Below are 19,206 nucleotides of genomic sequence, written 5' to 3'. Positions count from 1 at the left end.
ATTCTCTCAAAATCTATAATCTCCTTTACACATGCAAAATTTGGAGGAGTGGGGAGGTCCTGCAATAAGTCCAAGGTTTGGAAATGCCATTGTTACATGATAAAATGAAAGTGATTTGAAATTACTAGGAATCCTGATAGAATACTTTTAAAATTTTAGCTAAAACAAAAGTGAGAGGATACCTAACATATATTGGATTTTTTAAAACAAAAATGTAGGAAAACCAGCACCCTCACGGCTGGGGAGAGTAGGAACAGAGGCTGCTCTGGTCAGCTATCTGATAGCACTTAATTTACAAATAGATTTACAAATAGATACCTCTATTCCATTTCTTGGCAGGAGACAGAAAACTTCTCACATAAGACCATCAAAAAATGTGCATAAGAATGCTTATCACTAAATTTTTAAGCAAGTGTCAGAATTTGGATTCCATGACTAGTAGAATGGATAAATAAAAGGAAGGCTTTGATAACAACAGTCAGATGTAACAAAGTGGATTATGATATAAAGACGTAAAGAAATCTCAAAAACGTAATGTTGAATGAAAAGAGTGAAATAAAATATGGCTTCATGTTTAAAAAAATCATATTACTTCATGGTAGCAATCATGTAGGTCTTAAAAATGAATACATAGAAAGGAACACCATTTCAAGAACATACTTAACAAATAAAAGATAGGTTAAAAGATTTAATACGCACACTCAAGTCAATAACTATGGAAAAAGGAAGGGGTGAGTGGTATGAAGCTGAAAAAATTTAAAGAAATATGATAAAAACAGCACAATGACAATATTGTAACAGAAAAACATACTTAATTTGATTCTGTCCAGGGAGGAGGGGTTGGCAGAAGGAAAAGATAAGAATCAGAAAAAATAAGTCTTAACCTCTTGATGTTACAAAAAACACAAATTAACATATTTTTGTTTTCCTATAAAACAATTCTCATTTGAATATTTTTAAATATAGCATGGAATCATTTACCCAGTTGTCACTTTAATATTGTTGACTTTAATTCATCTGATGCAAGTCATACATAAGAATGATTCTTTTCTATAATATGCAGTGTCACAAGCTACATTTTCCCTCATAACCTGAAGCTCACTGGTTTGTAGCTTCTTATTCTCTTGTTTGTCCAAATTTGTCATTATTAAAATCAGCAAATTTCTTTTAATTATTTACAAGGTTATTCCTTGCCTTGAATGATTTATTTCCATATTCAGCAGGAATTCAGTGATTCTGAAATATTATAATAACTTTTAACTATTAACCCTGCATTTCTAGATCTGTATATCATTTTCTTCTTCCCTTGCTCTGTTTTCTTATGCCTTATGTTCAAAGACTTTTATAAATTTATTCAAGAAATGAGGGAAACTGCTGTATATTTTAAAAAAATAAAAACTAGAATCATGATACAGATACTGTTTATAAACTGTTTGGGGAATAGTTTTTCAAGCCTTTGGTTTTGTTTTTGTTTTGTATGGGCTTTTTATAACTTGATATGTGTTCTTAGCTTTTCCTAATGTTGTTATACTTCCAACATATGTGATGTAGGAAGTTAGGTCTTTGCCATAATATTTTTAACAGCTCTTGTACAAGCAAACATTTTGATTACTTCTAGGTCTTCACTCTTCTAAATAACACTGCAGTAAACATAAAATGGTCACAGTTTAATTTTAAAAGGGGGCAAGGAAGCTTAAAATGGAAGCACATTAAAATAAATCATGGTTCCAAGAAAATTTGCCAGGGCTCAGATAGTGTTTGCTCATTTATCAGACGTTAGACTTCATCACTGTACGTGGGCCTTAAACTGTGATTTTTACATTAGCAAAACACACTTGGCATTTTAAGCAAGCAAGTAAAAAATGTTTATGTTCAGAAGATGGTTGCTTTGAAAATATTATCTCTGATGATCTTTTTTAAAATACTTCACTTCTGGTGAAGATTTACACACTTTTTCATAGTGAAAAATTCCAACACCATTTGGGATAAAATATAATAAATGAAAGTATGTTTTACAGATGCATGGAAGACCTAGGTTAGGGTTCATTGCAAAAGAAGCCAATTTAATTCAATATATCCTCACACAAAACACTATTTTCTCTTCTGTAGCACACACAAAGTGACCAATACTGTCACAACTTTGCAAACATTTATTCTGGCACTGGTGATATGAAGGAAAAGTAGGATTTTTTAGAGGAAATAATACATTAATATGCCATTAGTGAATGAAAATTACACTTACCAAGTAAAATAGGCTGGGGATAGAGCAAATTATGGAACACAAGAAGGAATGGGAGAGATCTTTACAATATATTCAGATATTCATCGCAATACATCTCAAAAATGACAACAAAAGCAGTAAGAATAAAATATCAACAGATAAGGCAAGTTCATTCAATGCCAAGAGACAATGACCACAGAAATACATGCAAAGAACTATGAGAAGTCAGAAAACAGAGAGACACATCTGGTTGAAGATGTGTCCTTCAAGATACCTTCAAGTGGAAATGCCAATTCAACAGCCCAAGAAGAGTGCATGAAGGAATGTCTCTGTTCCCTTGAACTCTTTATAGTGCCTGACTAACAAGAAGAGGTCAACCATACCTAACTCAGACTCTGCTGGGCACACAGGGGAACAGTGGTATGACAGACTTGCAACCTCCTAGAACACAGAACACATCCCTTAGTGACATTGCTAGCACAGAAGTGAATGTCCGCCCACTGGCGAAAGAGGCACAAAGACATCAGTGCTGCCAATGGGGCTTCTCAGTCATCACTCCCATTTACCAGTTTTATAATTGGGATGAAGACTGTAAGGATGACTTTAGTAGATGGAAAAATGAGACTACCTGGGGGAAGATAAGGGAAGAAAGAGGGTGTTTGAACAGATTACTTCTCAAACATGGATAAGCATCAGAATCATCCAAGCTGCTGGTTTAAAATACTAAATACTGGCCCCACCCGCACACTTTGGGTGATTCTAATTCAACAGATTTAAAAGGTATGAGAATCTGGTTTGCAAAAGCGATTCCAATGTGAAGTCAAGTTTAGGTTCACTGGCATAATAAATCCCTGGCTTAATGAAGATGTATATGTATTTATATGTATATATATGTATATGCATTCATTCTGCAACTTCATGAACCCAGGGATTTCATTTTATATAAATACACACACACACCCCTATTCAGCTTCTCAGCAAAAATAAGTTTAAAAACCTTAAATCACTGTTCCCCTATTATAACTCTACCTCAGTTTTCTCATATGAAAAACAGAATTTGAACTTGAAAAAAAAATCAGACCCTTTGCAGTTCTAAAATAATTTATTTCAGTGCTTAGTTAACTGAGAGATTTAAAGAAAAATTAAATCAAGGGGAAAAAATTCCATCTGGTCTTTCTAAAATATTGTAACAAAAATTTAGATTCTAAATTAGTTCCTTATATATCATTTCTTTTCTTTTATATGATTCCTTTTATCATATGCTTTCTTTAAACTTGCAGAAATGGCCTTTTTTTAGATTATCATAAGTAATATAAATGTCAGATTCTGTTTTGATAAGACAAAGTAGCCAGGGTAAACTCTACCAACATTTCAAAGACTTCATTTCTTGCCCTTTAAATGCTCGTGAACTATGTTCTACTTGGCTGGGGGTTGTCTACTCTATTTTGTCAAAGACAATTTTAGTGGCTCCATGGCCACGGAGCCATGGAGCTGTTAGTGGTTCCATGACATAGGATACTCCTCTGGTCAGTCAGTACTTATGCTAACTCCTGGTTTATAGTTGGTAACCAAAAATATTTATTGAATGAATTAATTCACAAATATACACAATTCCTTCTCTTTGCAGTTATCAATAATGGCTCTTAAAATACTTCTTTCCATTCACAATCTACTCTCCTTAATTTGCTAATATAACTTTAACCTTATTATTTTCATATGTGAGTCTAAGTTGGCATAAACCTTTCAGCCACCTTAAGAATTTTGTTCAATTTTAGAATAGATTCCTAAGTTGTTCTATTACCTACCTGCAAGTGCTGCTTTTCTGCATGACATCGGCCCGGTGATACCCAGAGAGTTTACAAAAACCGTCATTACTATAAACTACAGGCCAATCCACAATCTGGGCATTTCCCAGTAAGAAACTCGATTCTGAAGAAGAAAGAAGGAAAAGACAGTTGTTTAGGTTTATTTAGCAATTTACTTCTTTCAAGTAATCAAAAAGACAAATTCAGTAAGATGAACAAATGCAATGATGGTTATGATACAAGTAATATAACCTAGTCTGGAAATTGACATAATTAACTTTGCATGATGATCAGTGAGATTTGCCATGAATATAAGGTTTAGGTACAAACTTAAAATTCCATTGAAAAGAAACTAATTTATAATACCTCTTTGCATTTGAGCAGGCTCTGTGTCAGGAAAACAATATATGGTTAGTATTAAATAATGCTAATGGTTATAATAATTAAAATGGATTGGTTGATTGAGAGTAGTACTATAGTCACTTTTCCACAATTGAGAAGACTGAATTTATAATAGGCAAACTGAATGGCTCCCTCCAAAAATTCTATTAATATAATCTTGATGCACTAGGACAAATTCTTTGTACATTAGATTAGTTTTGAAAAGTTTAAAGTGGCATTGAAGAACCTTCTTTTAAAATAAAATTATTCATAATTCCAGTACTTGGGAGGCTGAGGCAGGAGGCTCATAAGTTCAAGGCCAGACTGGGCTACATAGTGAAATCCTGTCTCAAAAAAAGTATTCAAAGATACTATTTCCTACTATATACTACATAGAACTTGGAAGCTATCTGTGGTCTATATAAAAGACATCTCTGTTCTGCTTTATATAGAAAAGTAGGTTTGCTTTGACATAAAAATTAATATAAAAATAATACTTTCTGTTACCAACTTTGAAAATCCAATAGTTTGAGGCAGCAGCTTCATAGATCACATAGTAGTAAACTAAAATTAAAATGAAGTAAAATGGCATTAACTTATAAAAGTTAAAATAATTTAAAGGGGTAAAATTTCTAAAAAAAAAAATTGTATTTCAAATATCTACTAAAAATTCTCCTTTAGGCTTATGTTCAGTTTAGAATACTGAAAGTAGAAGTTTAAGCCTGACTAAAAGTTGATTTTCATAAAAGCAACAATGTAATTCAACACAGCTACTAAATAAAACACATTGCTCTGGATCAAACAATGTAATAGAAAAGGATTTAATTAATACAACATTTCTTTTGCTCTCATCAAATGTTAAGAAAAATAAATATGTGACAACCAAAAATGATTTGGTCCTGCAGATACTAAATAGATACTATACCATAGTATACTAGAGATACTAAATAAATACTAAATCAAGAAACACAGGACAATATATGAGAAAAAGCCTTTGGAAGGCACTAGGAAACAAATGAAAGTAAGCAGAAATTGAAAAAGATAAATCCTTTAAAAACAAACAGTCCCTGGACTGATGGATTCTCAGCTGAATTCTACCAGACCTTCCAAGAAGAACTGATACCAACCCTCCTTAAACTTTTCCACGAAATACAAAGGGAAGGAAAACTGCCTAACTCATTCTATGAAGCCAGTATAACACTCATCCCAAAACCAAACAAAGACACCTCCAAAAAGGAGAACTATAGTCCAATCTCTTACTGAACATCGATGCAAAAATCCTCAATAAAATAATGGCAAACAAAATCCAACAACATATCAGAAAGATCATTCACCATGACCAAGTCGGCTTCATCCCAGGGATGCAGGGGTGGTTCAACATACGCAAATCTATAAATGTAATACAGCACATTAATAGAAGCAAAGACAAAAACCACTTGATCAGCTCAACAGATGCAGAAAAAGCCTTTGGTAAGATCCAACACCACTTCATGAAAAAAGCTCTAAGAAAGTAGGAATAGAAGGAAAGTACCTCAACATTGTAAAGGCCATATATGACAAACCTACAGCCAACATCACACTTATTGAAGAAAAACTGAAACCATTCCCCTTAAAATTAGGAAGGAGGCAAGGGTGCCCACTCTCCCTACTCTTATTCAACATAGTCCTTGAATTCCTAGCCATAACAATAAGGTAAGAAGAAGAAATAAAAATAATACAAATAGTTATAAAGAAATATTCAAAATATCCTTATTTGCAGACAACATGATCCTACACCTCAAAGATCCAAACAACTCCTATACACCATAAACAGCTTCAGCAATGTGGCAGGATACAAAATCAACTTACAAAAATCAGTATATACCAACAAGGAACACATTCAGAAAGAATACAGGAAAACAATTCCATTTACAATAGCCCAAAAAAATTAAATACCTAGGAGTAAACTTAACGAAGGACACAAATGACCTCTTCAAGGAGAACTACAAACCACTGAAGAAAGAGATCAAGGAAGACTACAGAAGATGGAAAGATCCCCCATGCTCATGGATTAGCAGAATCAACATAATAAAAATTGTTATACTACCAAAAGCAATCCACATGTTCAATGCAATTCCCATCAAAATCCCAATGACATTCATCACAGAGATTGAAAAATCTACCCTAAAGATCATTTGGAAACATAAAAGACCGCAAATAGCCAGCCAAGGCAATACTGAACGAAAAACAGACATACCACAATCTCTGTAGAGGTATCACAATACCCAACTTCAAACTATACTACAGAGCCATAGCAATAAAAACAGCATGATACTGTCAAAAAAACAAACATGAAGACCAGTGGAACAGAATAGAGGACCAGGATATGAATCCCCTCAGCTATGCCCACCTTATTTTTGACAAAGGCACCAGAAACATATGAGAGAAAATAGACAGCCTCTTCAACAAATGTTTCTGGGATAAGTGGTTATCTGCCTGCAGAAAACTGAAACTAGATCCATGCTTGTCACCCTGTACTTGTATCAGCTCAAAGTGGATCAAGACTTTAATATCAGACCGGAAACCTTGCAGTTAGTACACAAAAAAGCAGGGAATACCCTGGAAACAATAGGAGTGGGCAAGGACTTCCTCAGTAGAACTCCAGAAATCCAGCAGCTAAGAGAAAGGATGGACAAATGGGACTTCATAAAATTGAAAAGCTTCTGCACAAAAAAGAAATGGTCTCTAAATTGAAGAGACCACCCACAGAGTTGGAGAAAATATTTTCTAGCTGTACATCAGACAAAGGACTGATAACCAGAATATAGAGGGAGCTCAAAAAACTAAACTCCCCCAAAATTAATGAACCAATAAAGAAGTGGGCAACTGAACTGAACAGAACTTTTTCTAACGAAGAAATCCAAATGGCCAAAAAACACATGAAAAAATGCTCACCATCCCTGGCCATAAAGGAAATGCAAATTAAAACCACGCTAAGATTCCACCTCAGCCATTGTTAGAATGGCTATCAAGAACACCACCAACAACAAATGCTAGTGAAGATGGGGGGTAGAGGGGGAAGGAACCCTCATACACTCTGGTGGCAATGTAAGCTAGTGCAACCACTTTGGAAAACATTATGGAGACTCCTTAAAAAACTAAACATAGATCTGCCATATGATCCAGCTATACCACTTCTAGGGATATACCCAAAGGAAGGTGACTCCAGTTATTACAAAAACATCTCCATATCCATGTTTTTGCAGCACTGTTTATAATAGCCAAACTATGGAAACAGCCAAGATGCCACACAACTGAAGAATGGATCAAGAAAATGTATTTATACAGAATGGAATTTTACTCAGCCACAAAGAAGAATGAAATTTTGTTATTTGCAAGTAAATGGACGGAACTGGAGAAAGCCAAAAATCACATGTCCTCCCTCATATGTGGATTATAGACCTAAAACAAATGCAGCAATATTTTTGGACGTGGGTCACACATTAAGGGGAGAATGTGCATGGGAGTTATAGGGAAAGGGAAGGAAACCTAAAACTTGAATGTGGTTGACGTGCTCACTGTTGAGGAGCAAATATAGTAATCTTAAACTGTCAGAGGCTACTACGGGAAGGGGACCAGGAAGTAGTAAAGAGATCTGATAGAGATGAACCAATGTGGGTTGCAATACACAAGTGCATGGAAGGAACACTAGGTATCTCTCTGTATGGCTATCTTTATCCCAAACTAGCAAAAATGGTATGTCTTTCTTATTATCGCTTATGTTTTCTCTCCAGGTTCTGCCTGGAAGCAGAGGCTTGCAGCGGGTGGGGGGGGGTGAAGGTGGCAAGTAAATGTAAAAATGACAAAATAAAAGGAGAAAAAATTAAAAACAAAGGATTTTCAAGAAAAAATAAAATAATATGCTAGTGAGACTATTAAATGGTATGATCACTTTGGAATACAGTTTCTTGCAAAGTTAAATATTCATCTGTGACCCAGAAATTCCACCCAAAGGTATTTATTCAAGTGAAATGAAAACATATGTTAACAAAAACACTTATAGAAAAATGTTCACATCAGATTTATTCACAGTAGTCAAACAATGCAAATATCCATCGACAGGATGGATTTAAAATTGTGTCAAATTCAGACAAGAAATATTACTCAGCTCTAAAAAGAAACAAATTCCCGAGACATGGAGCAATGCAGATGAATCTCAAAAACATCATAGTGACCGAAAGAAGCCAGAAACTAAAGTATTATGCTGTACACAATTTTTATTCATATAAATTTTAAATGCAGCAAAACTAATGTAGCTATAAGGATCAGAGCAATGTTTTATTTATGATTGCAGAAATGCTTAAGGTGATGAATATGCTAATTACAACAATGATTTCTGAAGGGAATAGTTAGGATGGATGACTGACAGGAAAGAAGCAATACAGAACTTTCTGGTGGTGTGATCGTTCTGTATTGTGATATAAGTTGCACAGGTGTATACTTTTGATACATTTGTCAAAAGTCACTGAGCTATACATGTAAAGATTTGTGAATTTTACTGAATATAGATTTAAAAGAAAATACAGGAGGGTAATGGATGATCCCTTTAACCAACAGCCTAAAGTTTTAGGAAAACAGTGGCATTTGAGAGGGGCCTTTGCTAGGACAATGGTAATGGTACCCTTCTATATACCTAGGGTGGTTAGAATAAAGGTATGATTTCTGCAAAAGTACTTCACACAAAGCATAAATTCCTTCATAAGTACAAGGTATTTTCATTTATATATGGCATCAGTTATAAATCAGCAAAAATTATTTCCTTTTCCCTCTTAGCCCAGGGCAGTTTACCTTCTCTAATCGGTAAGCTCTCTACTTCATGACAAGATAACTATACAGGCCATACAGCTACATAGCTTGATCTTACCTTAACTCATCCTGATTTTCAGTCTCATGTTAAAACCAAAGTTAAGTTATCCCCTTAAGATACTTCCTCCATCCTATACCTCCTCATTCAGATCAAGAATCCCAACTGTTACATTATCAAACCTCAAATCCTTTCCCAGATGCATAGAGCACTCTGAAATCCAGCTTCATCTTTCCTAGTAATACAAATACATTTTTCATTACTCCTAAAGTCTACAGTATTACACTAAGGCAAGTGTTTTCATCATTTCCCCAAAATGTACTCACTCACTCATAATACCCACTATTCACCTAAAATACTTTCCCTCCACCTCCTCTATCAGACATTCACTGAGCACTACTCAACATATAGCTCCCTCTACCTACCAACATATGTGTCTCCAACTTTTCATAGGACCAACTTTCCATAAAAGTCATCCATTCTCATTGGCTCTATCTTCTCAGCTTCTATGCATTCAATTTACTCCTATCTGACTTTTGTTCTTGCCACTGCACCAAAACAGCTATGGGACAACATTCACCTATTTCTCAGGACACTCATCTTTTTCCTTTGCAGGCTTAACGTTCTTTGTCCAGTAAGTACATATTTCAGTTCCTTTATACTAGAGAGAGGCCTAAGCCCTCTCTCCTTCCTTCATTCTTACACACTCACTTATGTCTATAGATTCAGTAATTCATGAATGTTTATCTCCAAACCAGAACTCTTTTGTAAACTCTAGACCTTGATCTCCAATTTGACCTTCCTTCTTCTCTATTTTAAATGCACCTCAGAATAACATGTCCATGACCTTTTATTCCTCCAAATATGGTGATTTTCTAAAGTTTTCTGTCTTAGAGAATGAGACCACCATCCACACAATTATATAAACCGGCAATCTTGAAGTCATCACTTACTATCTTTCCAACCACTTGCACATCCAGATCATTACCAAATCCTACTAATTTATGTTATAAAACCCTATCAACTATCTCCAGTTCTCTCCATCTCCATGACGGTCATCCAACCCCAACATTCCCTCACCTCTCCCCTCAATCATTCTAGTAACTATCTAATCGGTTTATTTTGATTTTCTATGAGATTACTTCAATGGATCTTTTCAAAACTCTTGTATCACATCCTTTTTCCACTTTAACATCTTTCAGTAGCTTACCTTGGCTCTCAGGATAACCAAATCCTCCATGGTCTACAGTGACTTCAAAGTCTGTCCAACCATCTCATCACTCTGAACCTTGCCTATAGTATCATACCCACACTGACTTTACGTACATTCTTAAATACTCCAAGTTCTCTCCCACCATAAGGACTATTTACCTGCTATCCTCTGTGTCAATCCATTGGGTTGACATCTACATTTATTTGTATCTTAATTTTCATGATTTCGGGGAATCTTTCCCCGACCCCTGACAAAGTCACTGTTATGTAATTTTTGGACATGATGCACCTCTTCCTGACAGCCATTATAACAACTACATTTTTGTAGCTATCAGTGTCATGACTTCATTAACACATAGCTGTCAGTTGGATTATAAGCTCTATAAGGACAAAACCCATGTAAGGTTTTGCTCACATTGGACCCTCCCCCCCACTTACCTATACTGGGTATATAGCCAAAGGAAATGAAATCGGTATTTTGAGAGTGTCTGCACTCCGGTGTTCACTACAGCATTACTCACAATAGCCAACATCCACCCTAAATGCCATCAACAGACAAATGGAACGCTGGTGGAGTGGCTCAAGTGGTAGAGTGCCTACCTAGCAAGCATGAGGCTCTGAGTTCAAACCCAAGGTCTGAAAAAAACCAGACAAATGGATAAGGAAAATGTATTACATATGCACAATGGAGTATTAGTGCAGCCTTTAAAAAGAAGGAAATCTTGCCATTTGCTACAGCTAAGATGAACCTGGAAGATATTATATTAAATAAAATAAGCCACATATAGAAAGGCAAATACTGCAAGATTTCACAAGTGGAGTGTAAAAATTTGGACTCAGAAACAGAGAAAAATGACAGTAAGTTACCAGAGGCCAATAGGTACAGGAGTTGGGGAGATGTGGTCAAAGGACACAAAATTTTAGCTTGACAGCAGGAATAAGTTCCAGAGATCTATAGTACATCATGGTAACACCAAAAAATAGCAGTGTATTGTATATACGGAAATAACCAAGGGAGTAGATTTTAAGGATTCTCACTACACCAAATGAAAACGTGAGTGGTAATGCAAATGTTAAATTGTTCAATTTAGCCATTTTATAATACATATGTATCAAAACATCATATTGTATGTCATATACACAGTTTTTCTCAATTTAAAAATAAAAATTTTAATACAACAAAATGAACAATGAAATGCAACAAATTACTGATTGATTTTAGGAATTGCCAATATACCAGGAAAGAGAATTCTATGGGATTAAAAAAAAAAAAGAAAGACTATAAGTTTTAAAGTGCCAACTAAGATAGGTCTTCTTTTCCCCCAAAACTGTTTAGCAAACCCCTGTTTTACAAATTTTGTTTTTACTGATGCTCATAGTAAGAAATACACTTCACATAATGACTCAGTGTGCAGGCATGAACACACACAAACACACAAGTCAAAAATTTCTCAGACAACACTCACTACATGAGATCCCTACTATTTTCTATCCTATTTTTGATTTTGAAGTGTGTTAGTCAAAATCCATTAAATCAATTTCACACCCCAATGAAGGGTTGCATCTCATGGTTTTAAAAACATGCCTTAAGCAACCCTCAAAGGCTTTGCAGACATCCTTCTCTCATAAACAGACTAGTTTTTAAAACATTTGTTGAGTTTGGATCAGAAGTTCTTCCTGTTTCTACTTAAACTGCCATTTGAAAACCTCCCTTTGCCCCTGGAATACCATTTTCCATCACTCTGCAATGGGACAGTGAAGACTACAGTTCAGCAGAGCCCAGTTACCACCACCCATTTGCATGTGATGTCTTTTCACTTTCACCAGTAACTCTATGTGATAACAAAATTGTTAACAAATGCAACCATGATTGGAGCCCTTCCTCTGTGTTCGGTATTGGGCCTAATGATCTCTAGCCCAGAAAACAACTCCATTCCCTCCTACACTGATCACTCATCAGGCACTATGTTAGAGACTCATAAGCCCAGATTCCCTAGTCAGAAGCAGCAATTAGAACACACTTTCCCTAACTTCTAATTCTGGACATCTGCAAAAACAAAATCTTTCTAGAGGAAATGGTGTCTCTTTTTTGCCTCAGACGGAAGAGTAAGAAAAGTAGAAATGAAGGGAATGATCGAAATCAGCTCCTTTCAGTGAGGTCTAATTCCTTTTATTGGCTTGGAGGCAGATGAGTTTAAGGAAAAGAGCACAGAAGTTAGAATCAAAAGTGAGTGGTGGAGACACTGTGCTGCTTCACATCCACTTTCCAAACTGTTTACTTGATTTTAATCAATAATACAGAGTATGAACAAGCCAGTCATTTGCCAGGTAGGCATACACTACAGTATTTGCTTATATATTCAATCAGACCTAGTAACTCAGAGTTTTTAAAGACCAACTTAAAGCTTAAAAAATAATCTAGAAAATATGTTTTCCATTCATCTTTATGCTTCAAGTTTGAGTCCAACAATTTAGACCACCAAAGAGTAAAGTAATTAGACCATGTACTCCCAAGTCCTTACAGTAAGGCCTTAAGACTGCAACTTACTAAAATGCACCCTGATCTTAATGGGTACAAACATCAGAACTACTTCTATCATTTCTAAATGGTTTATAAAGTCATTGTTGAGTAAATTACCTTTGCTAATATAAGAAGTCATCAACTGTTAAATGTTCATAGCAATCAAAATACCACAAAAGCCCTTTCCTAAATATTCTTTTAGCACCTGGATCCCTTTTCAATACTACCAAAAGAGTTACTGAAAAATCTTGGGAGATTTAATTAGGTTACTGGTTTTCTTATTTAAAATATAAGTGATAATAATAACCACCACCCTGGATTATAGAGGTTAAATAATGGATAATGTGAGCAAAGTCTTCATAAACCAATTGAAGCAAAAAGTATTTATAAAATATTACTGCTGATCATTTATAAGATTTTTTTACAACTGTGTCATAGATGCATGGAGAGCTTGTGATGGTCGCAGGGCGTATGTGTGTGTGTATGTGTGTGCAAAGAATCCAGAAAAAAATTTAAATGTTTACTCTACAAAGCAAAACCTATAGAATTGTACTTTTTTGTGAGAGCTAAACTATAAAATAAAATATTGAAAATATGAGAAATTAGATAAATTTTTAATATTCTAAAGTAGGTAGAAATTGTAAAATATTAAACTATCTACAAGCTTCTTTTGTAAATTTGTGAATTAGTTGAAACACTTTACGTGTACATGAACTATTCATATAACTATTCTATTTCCCTTCAGTCATAAAATTTCTTGTTTCAACAAATGAGATCTGAAATTATTAATAAATATTAAGAATACAATAGTAGATTTATTAAAATTTTTAATTTCCTTTAGCTTTAAAACAGAATGGGGAAAAGAAATCTGACTGTAGAAAAACAGCCTCTATGAAAAGCAGATGATCTGCAAATCTAGAGCCTGAGACAGTCCAGTAGTTTCTGAAACATGAAACTGTTAAGGAAATTACCCAGAATTCTCAGTGGCTATTTCCATCCTCATCAACCATTCTTGACAAGGAAACCAGTTCTAGTTTGTCCTTACTCTCTTACACACATAGAGCCATGAATTCTAGAAACCAAACCTTCCTTGATACACAGGTTGTCCCAATCCTTGAAGATGTTTACAAATGTTTCATGTCTAAATTGTTCAAAAAACCAAATGGTCCTGAATGAGGTGCCTAAGAATCAGGGCATTATCCCCACCAGAAGGTAGGATTTCAGATGTTATAATTCCACACATTTTCAGATTCTTAGATGGATTTTTATAGGACTTAGGTTTGAAAACCTTGTGTTCTTTCAAGACCATTCAGTACTGCCTAAGAGATGGACATGAAATATAACAAGTACTTCTTCCTCCAGAGTTAAAAGGTAAAAACAAAATCATAGGCCCTTGAGTAAAAATGGTCCCCTAGATATATTTGAAACTTTTTAAATTAAATTTTAAAATGTGATATGTGTGTGTGTGTGATGTATACATATATGTATATATTCTAATGAGAGAGAGAGAGACAAGACAGAGAGAGAGAGAAAAAAACATTTAGAAGTGGAGAGTGGAATGGTGGTTACCAGACACTGGGAGGGAAGAGGGATAAAGAAAGGAGAGACATTGGTCAATGGGTATAAAGTCATTGTTAGATAGAATTAGTAAGTCCTGCAGGGTGATTATAGTTAATGACAATGTACTATAAATTTCAAAATTGCTAAAACAGAGGATTTTAAATGTTCTTACCACAAAGAAATGACAAATACTTGAGGTGATGGATATGCTAATTAACCTTATTTGATCATTCCACAATGCATGCATGCATCAGAACATGACACAGACCCTACAAATATAGACAATTAGGATTTGTCAATCAAAAATAAACTTGACTGCACATTTGATTAGAAGAGATTGAAGGGGGCACAGGAGTTACTCATCCCAGACTCCACGCTCCAAAGATTATGTTTTAAATGGTCTGAAGTGGGACCCAAGCATTGGTGTTTATTTTAAAATCTTCTCAGGGGGTTCTCATACGAAGCCACGGTGGAGAAGCACTAATCTAGTGCAATAATTCCTAAATGCTGGCAGCTGCAATAGAATCTTGTCACGAGTGTCAAAAATAGAGATTGCTAAATTCTAATGCAGATGCACTGAACTGACTCCCTCAGGGTAGAATACAAAAATACAGCCAGAGATAAGTCTCACGCTCAGCCCAGTTTGACACACTTTGATCTGGTATCTTGCTACTCACAATAAGCGCAGCATCACCTGGGAGTTTATTAGAATGCAGAAACTGGGACCCACCCAGACCTTCTGAATAAGAACCTGCATTTTGACAAATTCCTCTGGTGAGTCCCAAGTATAACAGTGCATCCATCCTGCACATCTTCCCTTCCTTTTCTACAGATGGAGAAGCAGACCAGGAATGCTAAAGGACTCGGAAGCTGGTGAGCATAGGATAAAGATGTCTGGTAGGGGGGAAGTCAGAACCAGACCTCACCCTCTAAGTCTCTCTGTTTTATCACACTATATTTCTGCACTGCTGTCTAAGCTTTTGCTTTGTTTAGTTTCGTTTTAGTATAAGGAGGCACTTCCTCTTTACAGAACAATTTCTTTAGAAAACAGGAAAACAACTACATCTAACTTAATGCTGCTACACATTAATCCCATTCTCAAAGGAGATCATACACAAACCAGAAGATCAATAATCATAGCTGACAGCTATTTCTGTGGGAAGAGAAGTAATAATAAATGAAAAAATCCTAAAGTCACCTGGGTTATTTCTTCCTTTCTACAGCAATTCCGGGGTGGGGAATGGTTCCATTTGAACTGCTCCGTCATGATTAGACTGGTTTTTTGTTTCATTGCCTTGTTTTTAAACCTAACTATACCCTTCTTGGGTCCAGAAATTCCAGGATATTCACAATGAGGGTAAGGAGAAGAAGTACACAGAGGAAGTAAGTCAGAGTACAAACTCGAAGTTATGTAGAATGAGGACTAAAGTTAGTAATATTGTTGTATACGGCTATTACTTACTGAAATTTACCGAAAGATTTTTGGCTCTAACACAAAGAAAAAATAGTAACTACGAGAAATAATAGATGGGTTAGTTTGCCTGACCTTAGTGGTTTCATATATACATATATACTATACATATCTATATACATATGTATAGACATTGTGATGAACACCTTAAATACGCACAATAGTTTTTTTAAAAGAGACATGTAGAAAAAACAATAGTAGAACACATTTTGGGAGAACGAGCCTCTGTTCTTTCTACTTCTCAATTTACTTATGCAAATTACCCTAAAGAGAAGTATTTCAGAGAATTAGCAGCAATTTTCAGATATTTTAAGTGTTAAGACAACCAAACAAATTCCAGAATACTGAGGAAGACAGGAAGACATAGAACAGAGGTGAGAAGGGACAGCAATTCACCAAAACAAGAAAACACTTTCACTCATTTCTAGGGTTTTTGCTTGTTTGTTTATTTATTTATTTATTTATTTATTTATTATGGTACTGGGGTTTGAACTCAGGGCCTTCACCCTGAGCCACTCCACCAGCCCTTTTTGTGATGGTTTTTTTTCGAGATATTGTCTCATGAACTATTTGCCCAGCTGGCTTAGAACTGTGATCCTCCTGATCTCTACCTCCTGAGTAGCTAGGATTATAGGAGTGAGCCACTGGGACCTGGCTACTAATTTGTAGTTTTGCCAAGGTCTAGGGCAGCCTCTGAGAAAAGCCAACTAATTTCCCTCTGACTGTATTCATTTAGTCCTAGCTTTGAAGAAGCCCTCTCCCCAGAAAGCACCACTTACTCTGAAAGTTTTGAACCCCTAGGACAGAGCTCCTCCAGCAGAGACAAAGGGCAATCAGGAATCCAGAAGCCCACCATAGGGTTATTTCCAATGGCTCTTCCCAATCACAGAGGAAGGACCAAGTATAAGTGTTCATACACCCCAGGTAGTCACAGCCCACAACTTTCCACAATCCACTGAGTCCAAAGAGCACAAGACCACACATTCTAAAAGTCAATGATCAAGAAGGGAAATTGAAGCTTAAAAAAAAAACAATAAAGCCCATGTAGCAATCTCTAACTTTTCCTAAAGGGAATTTGCTGGATAGGCCTTTTCAAAAATGCTGATTGTCATTCCTTATAAAATTAGGTTTGGTCTGGGATTTTAGTTTATTTCCAAAGTTGACTTTCTCATCTGAATCAATCTCTTATGAAAATCTGAAATTATATGTTTTTAATATGCAAGAAAAACAAGACTATCTGAGCTGACTACCTGGTCTGTGATAGCTCTTTTCTGAGCTTCATAGGTAGAACAAGAAACCATAGCTGCACACAACTAAATTGAGCTCGTTCCCCTCATCTCTCTGCATTCTTTTTTTCAAGGGAATGAAAAGAAAGCTAGATGACAAAGTCATGATGCAGGTCATGTTTACAGCTTCACTCCAAATATGGTCCTCTTCTAGTTTTCCCATCTCAAGGAAATCTTCCCTGCACCCATCTATATGCAGATGCTAGAGCCAAAACTCTGGGAGTCATCCTTCACACTTTCTCATTCATGCCATCCAATGGCTTAATAAATCCTACTAATTCCACCAACAAAACATCAGATGCATCCATTTCCATCTGTACTGATACTTTCCCATGTCCAGCCACTTTCATCTTTTGCCTGGACTGCTGCAACCATCTTAGACTGGGTCTCCTCCACCTTCACCCTCCAACCTCAAACAAGATTTGTCCAGAGTACTTGGGATATAACACAAAATCCTTGTGGGTTCCTCACTGTCTCTTCCTCTTCTTTTTGTCCTCTGTAATCCAACTGCACTGATCTTTAAGCTTCACAAACATAGCCATTTGTTTTCTCTTTCTCATCTTACAGTTGTTCACATGTTTTCATTTTGCCTGAAATAGTTTTCCTCCCACTTAACCTCTCCACTCTTTATTTTAGGTATCAGTTTAACACTACCTCCTTAAAAAGGCCTCCCTAACACTGTCTTTCAATCAAAATTAGTCCCTGTCACATGCACAAAATTAGTCCCTGCCACAACATCTAATGATATACTTGGTGCTGGTATGTTAAATACCAGACTCTGTGAGCCATGAGGTCAGGGATCGTGTCCGTCTATTCATTACTATATATCCACCAATGTTTGTTTAGTGACCAAATCAAATAAAAATTCTGAATTCCTATTTAAAACCATACATCAATAAATAATTTCAAAGCAATGCTCAGATGTTGCCACAAATGTAGATAAGGACGAAGGTGAGTATATTTCTTCAAGGAACTGATTAATACTATTAAAAAATTAAGTGTTCCCAAGATATTCCTGCACTTTGAATGGCATCAGAAAACTTTCAAGTTTAAATCATGGAGTCCATATTATTTTTTAATTTGTCTTCTAAGTGAGGGATAACCATAGACATATTTAAGTTTCATATAACAGTAACAGAACAATCCCTAAAACAAACATAGCACATTTTATTTGGGTTAAATAAAATCTTGGTACAAAAGCATAAATAATTTTCTTGTCATGCTCACATCCACAACGTTGATTTCTGATGTGTGCATTGTCCATTTCTGTGTCAATAACAGAAAATAAGACTGGACTATTTCACATCCTTACAAAATAAAACACCTTTTTCTATGGCAATATATCAACTGTATAGACACATGTGCTTTGAACTTTCCACAATGAGACTAATTATTATATAATAATATTGGCAACATTAAGTAGACCATCACTGTGGGAGTTTGAAATATGTAAAAAATATCTGTTAATTTATTCAAACTTATTCAGCTGTCATCAAAGATAAAAATATGCCTCCACTTTTCATCTCCTTCAAGCTCAAAGGTACATTGTTAAGTTTCTGTGTTTCTTTGATGACATTAACTTCAGCATTTTTCCATCTAGTCAAAGTGCATCACAATGCACGAGAAACTGTTAACATCAATTTTTGAAATTCTCATGATAGAAACAATAGAAATTTTGTTATAGAAAATATTTTCTCCACAAAAAAAAGTGCTCAACAATCCAGTTTCTACTTTTTAGAGTGAATGCTTTGTTCTTGGGAGGCCAGACTTCTAAAAAAATATCCTGGTCAGGATTACCAGAGCGAAACATAACTGTTATAATCACCTATATGAGTCACAGATTTGCAATACAACAGAAACCATTCACCCTGATGTAGATACGACAGATTTGTACTGAATCTTATTA

The 19,206-nt window shown here is 35.4% G+C and overlaps 1 protein-coding gene across 1 annotated transcript in view; it reads right to left on the bottom strand.

The window, feature by feature from the left end:
- The window catches only part of Kcnh5 (potassium voltage-gated channel subfamily H member 5), a 337,490-nt gene that overhangs the window by 307,467 nt on the left and 10,817 nt on the right, over window positions 1-19,206 (bottom strand). The window contains exon 2 of the mRNA XM_074067833.1: window positions 4,027-4,150. Within this exon, the coding sequence (XP_073923934.1) occupies window positions 4,027-4,150 (124 nt within the window). The remainder of the gene's footprint in view (window positions 1-4,026; window positions 4,151-19,206) is intronic.

This window comes from Castor canadensis, chromosome 3 (genome assembly GCF_047511655.1).
Source record: "Castor canadensis chromosome 3, mCasCan1.hap1v2, whole genome shotgun sequence".
In the NCBI taxonomy this organism is placed as follows: Eukaryota; Metazoa; Chordata; class Mammalia; order Rodentia; family Castoridae; genus Castor; species Castor canadensis.
This window is presented reverse-complemented; position numbering and strand designations above follow the sequence as displayed.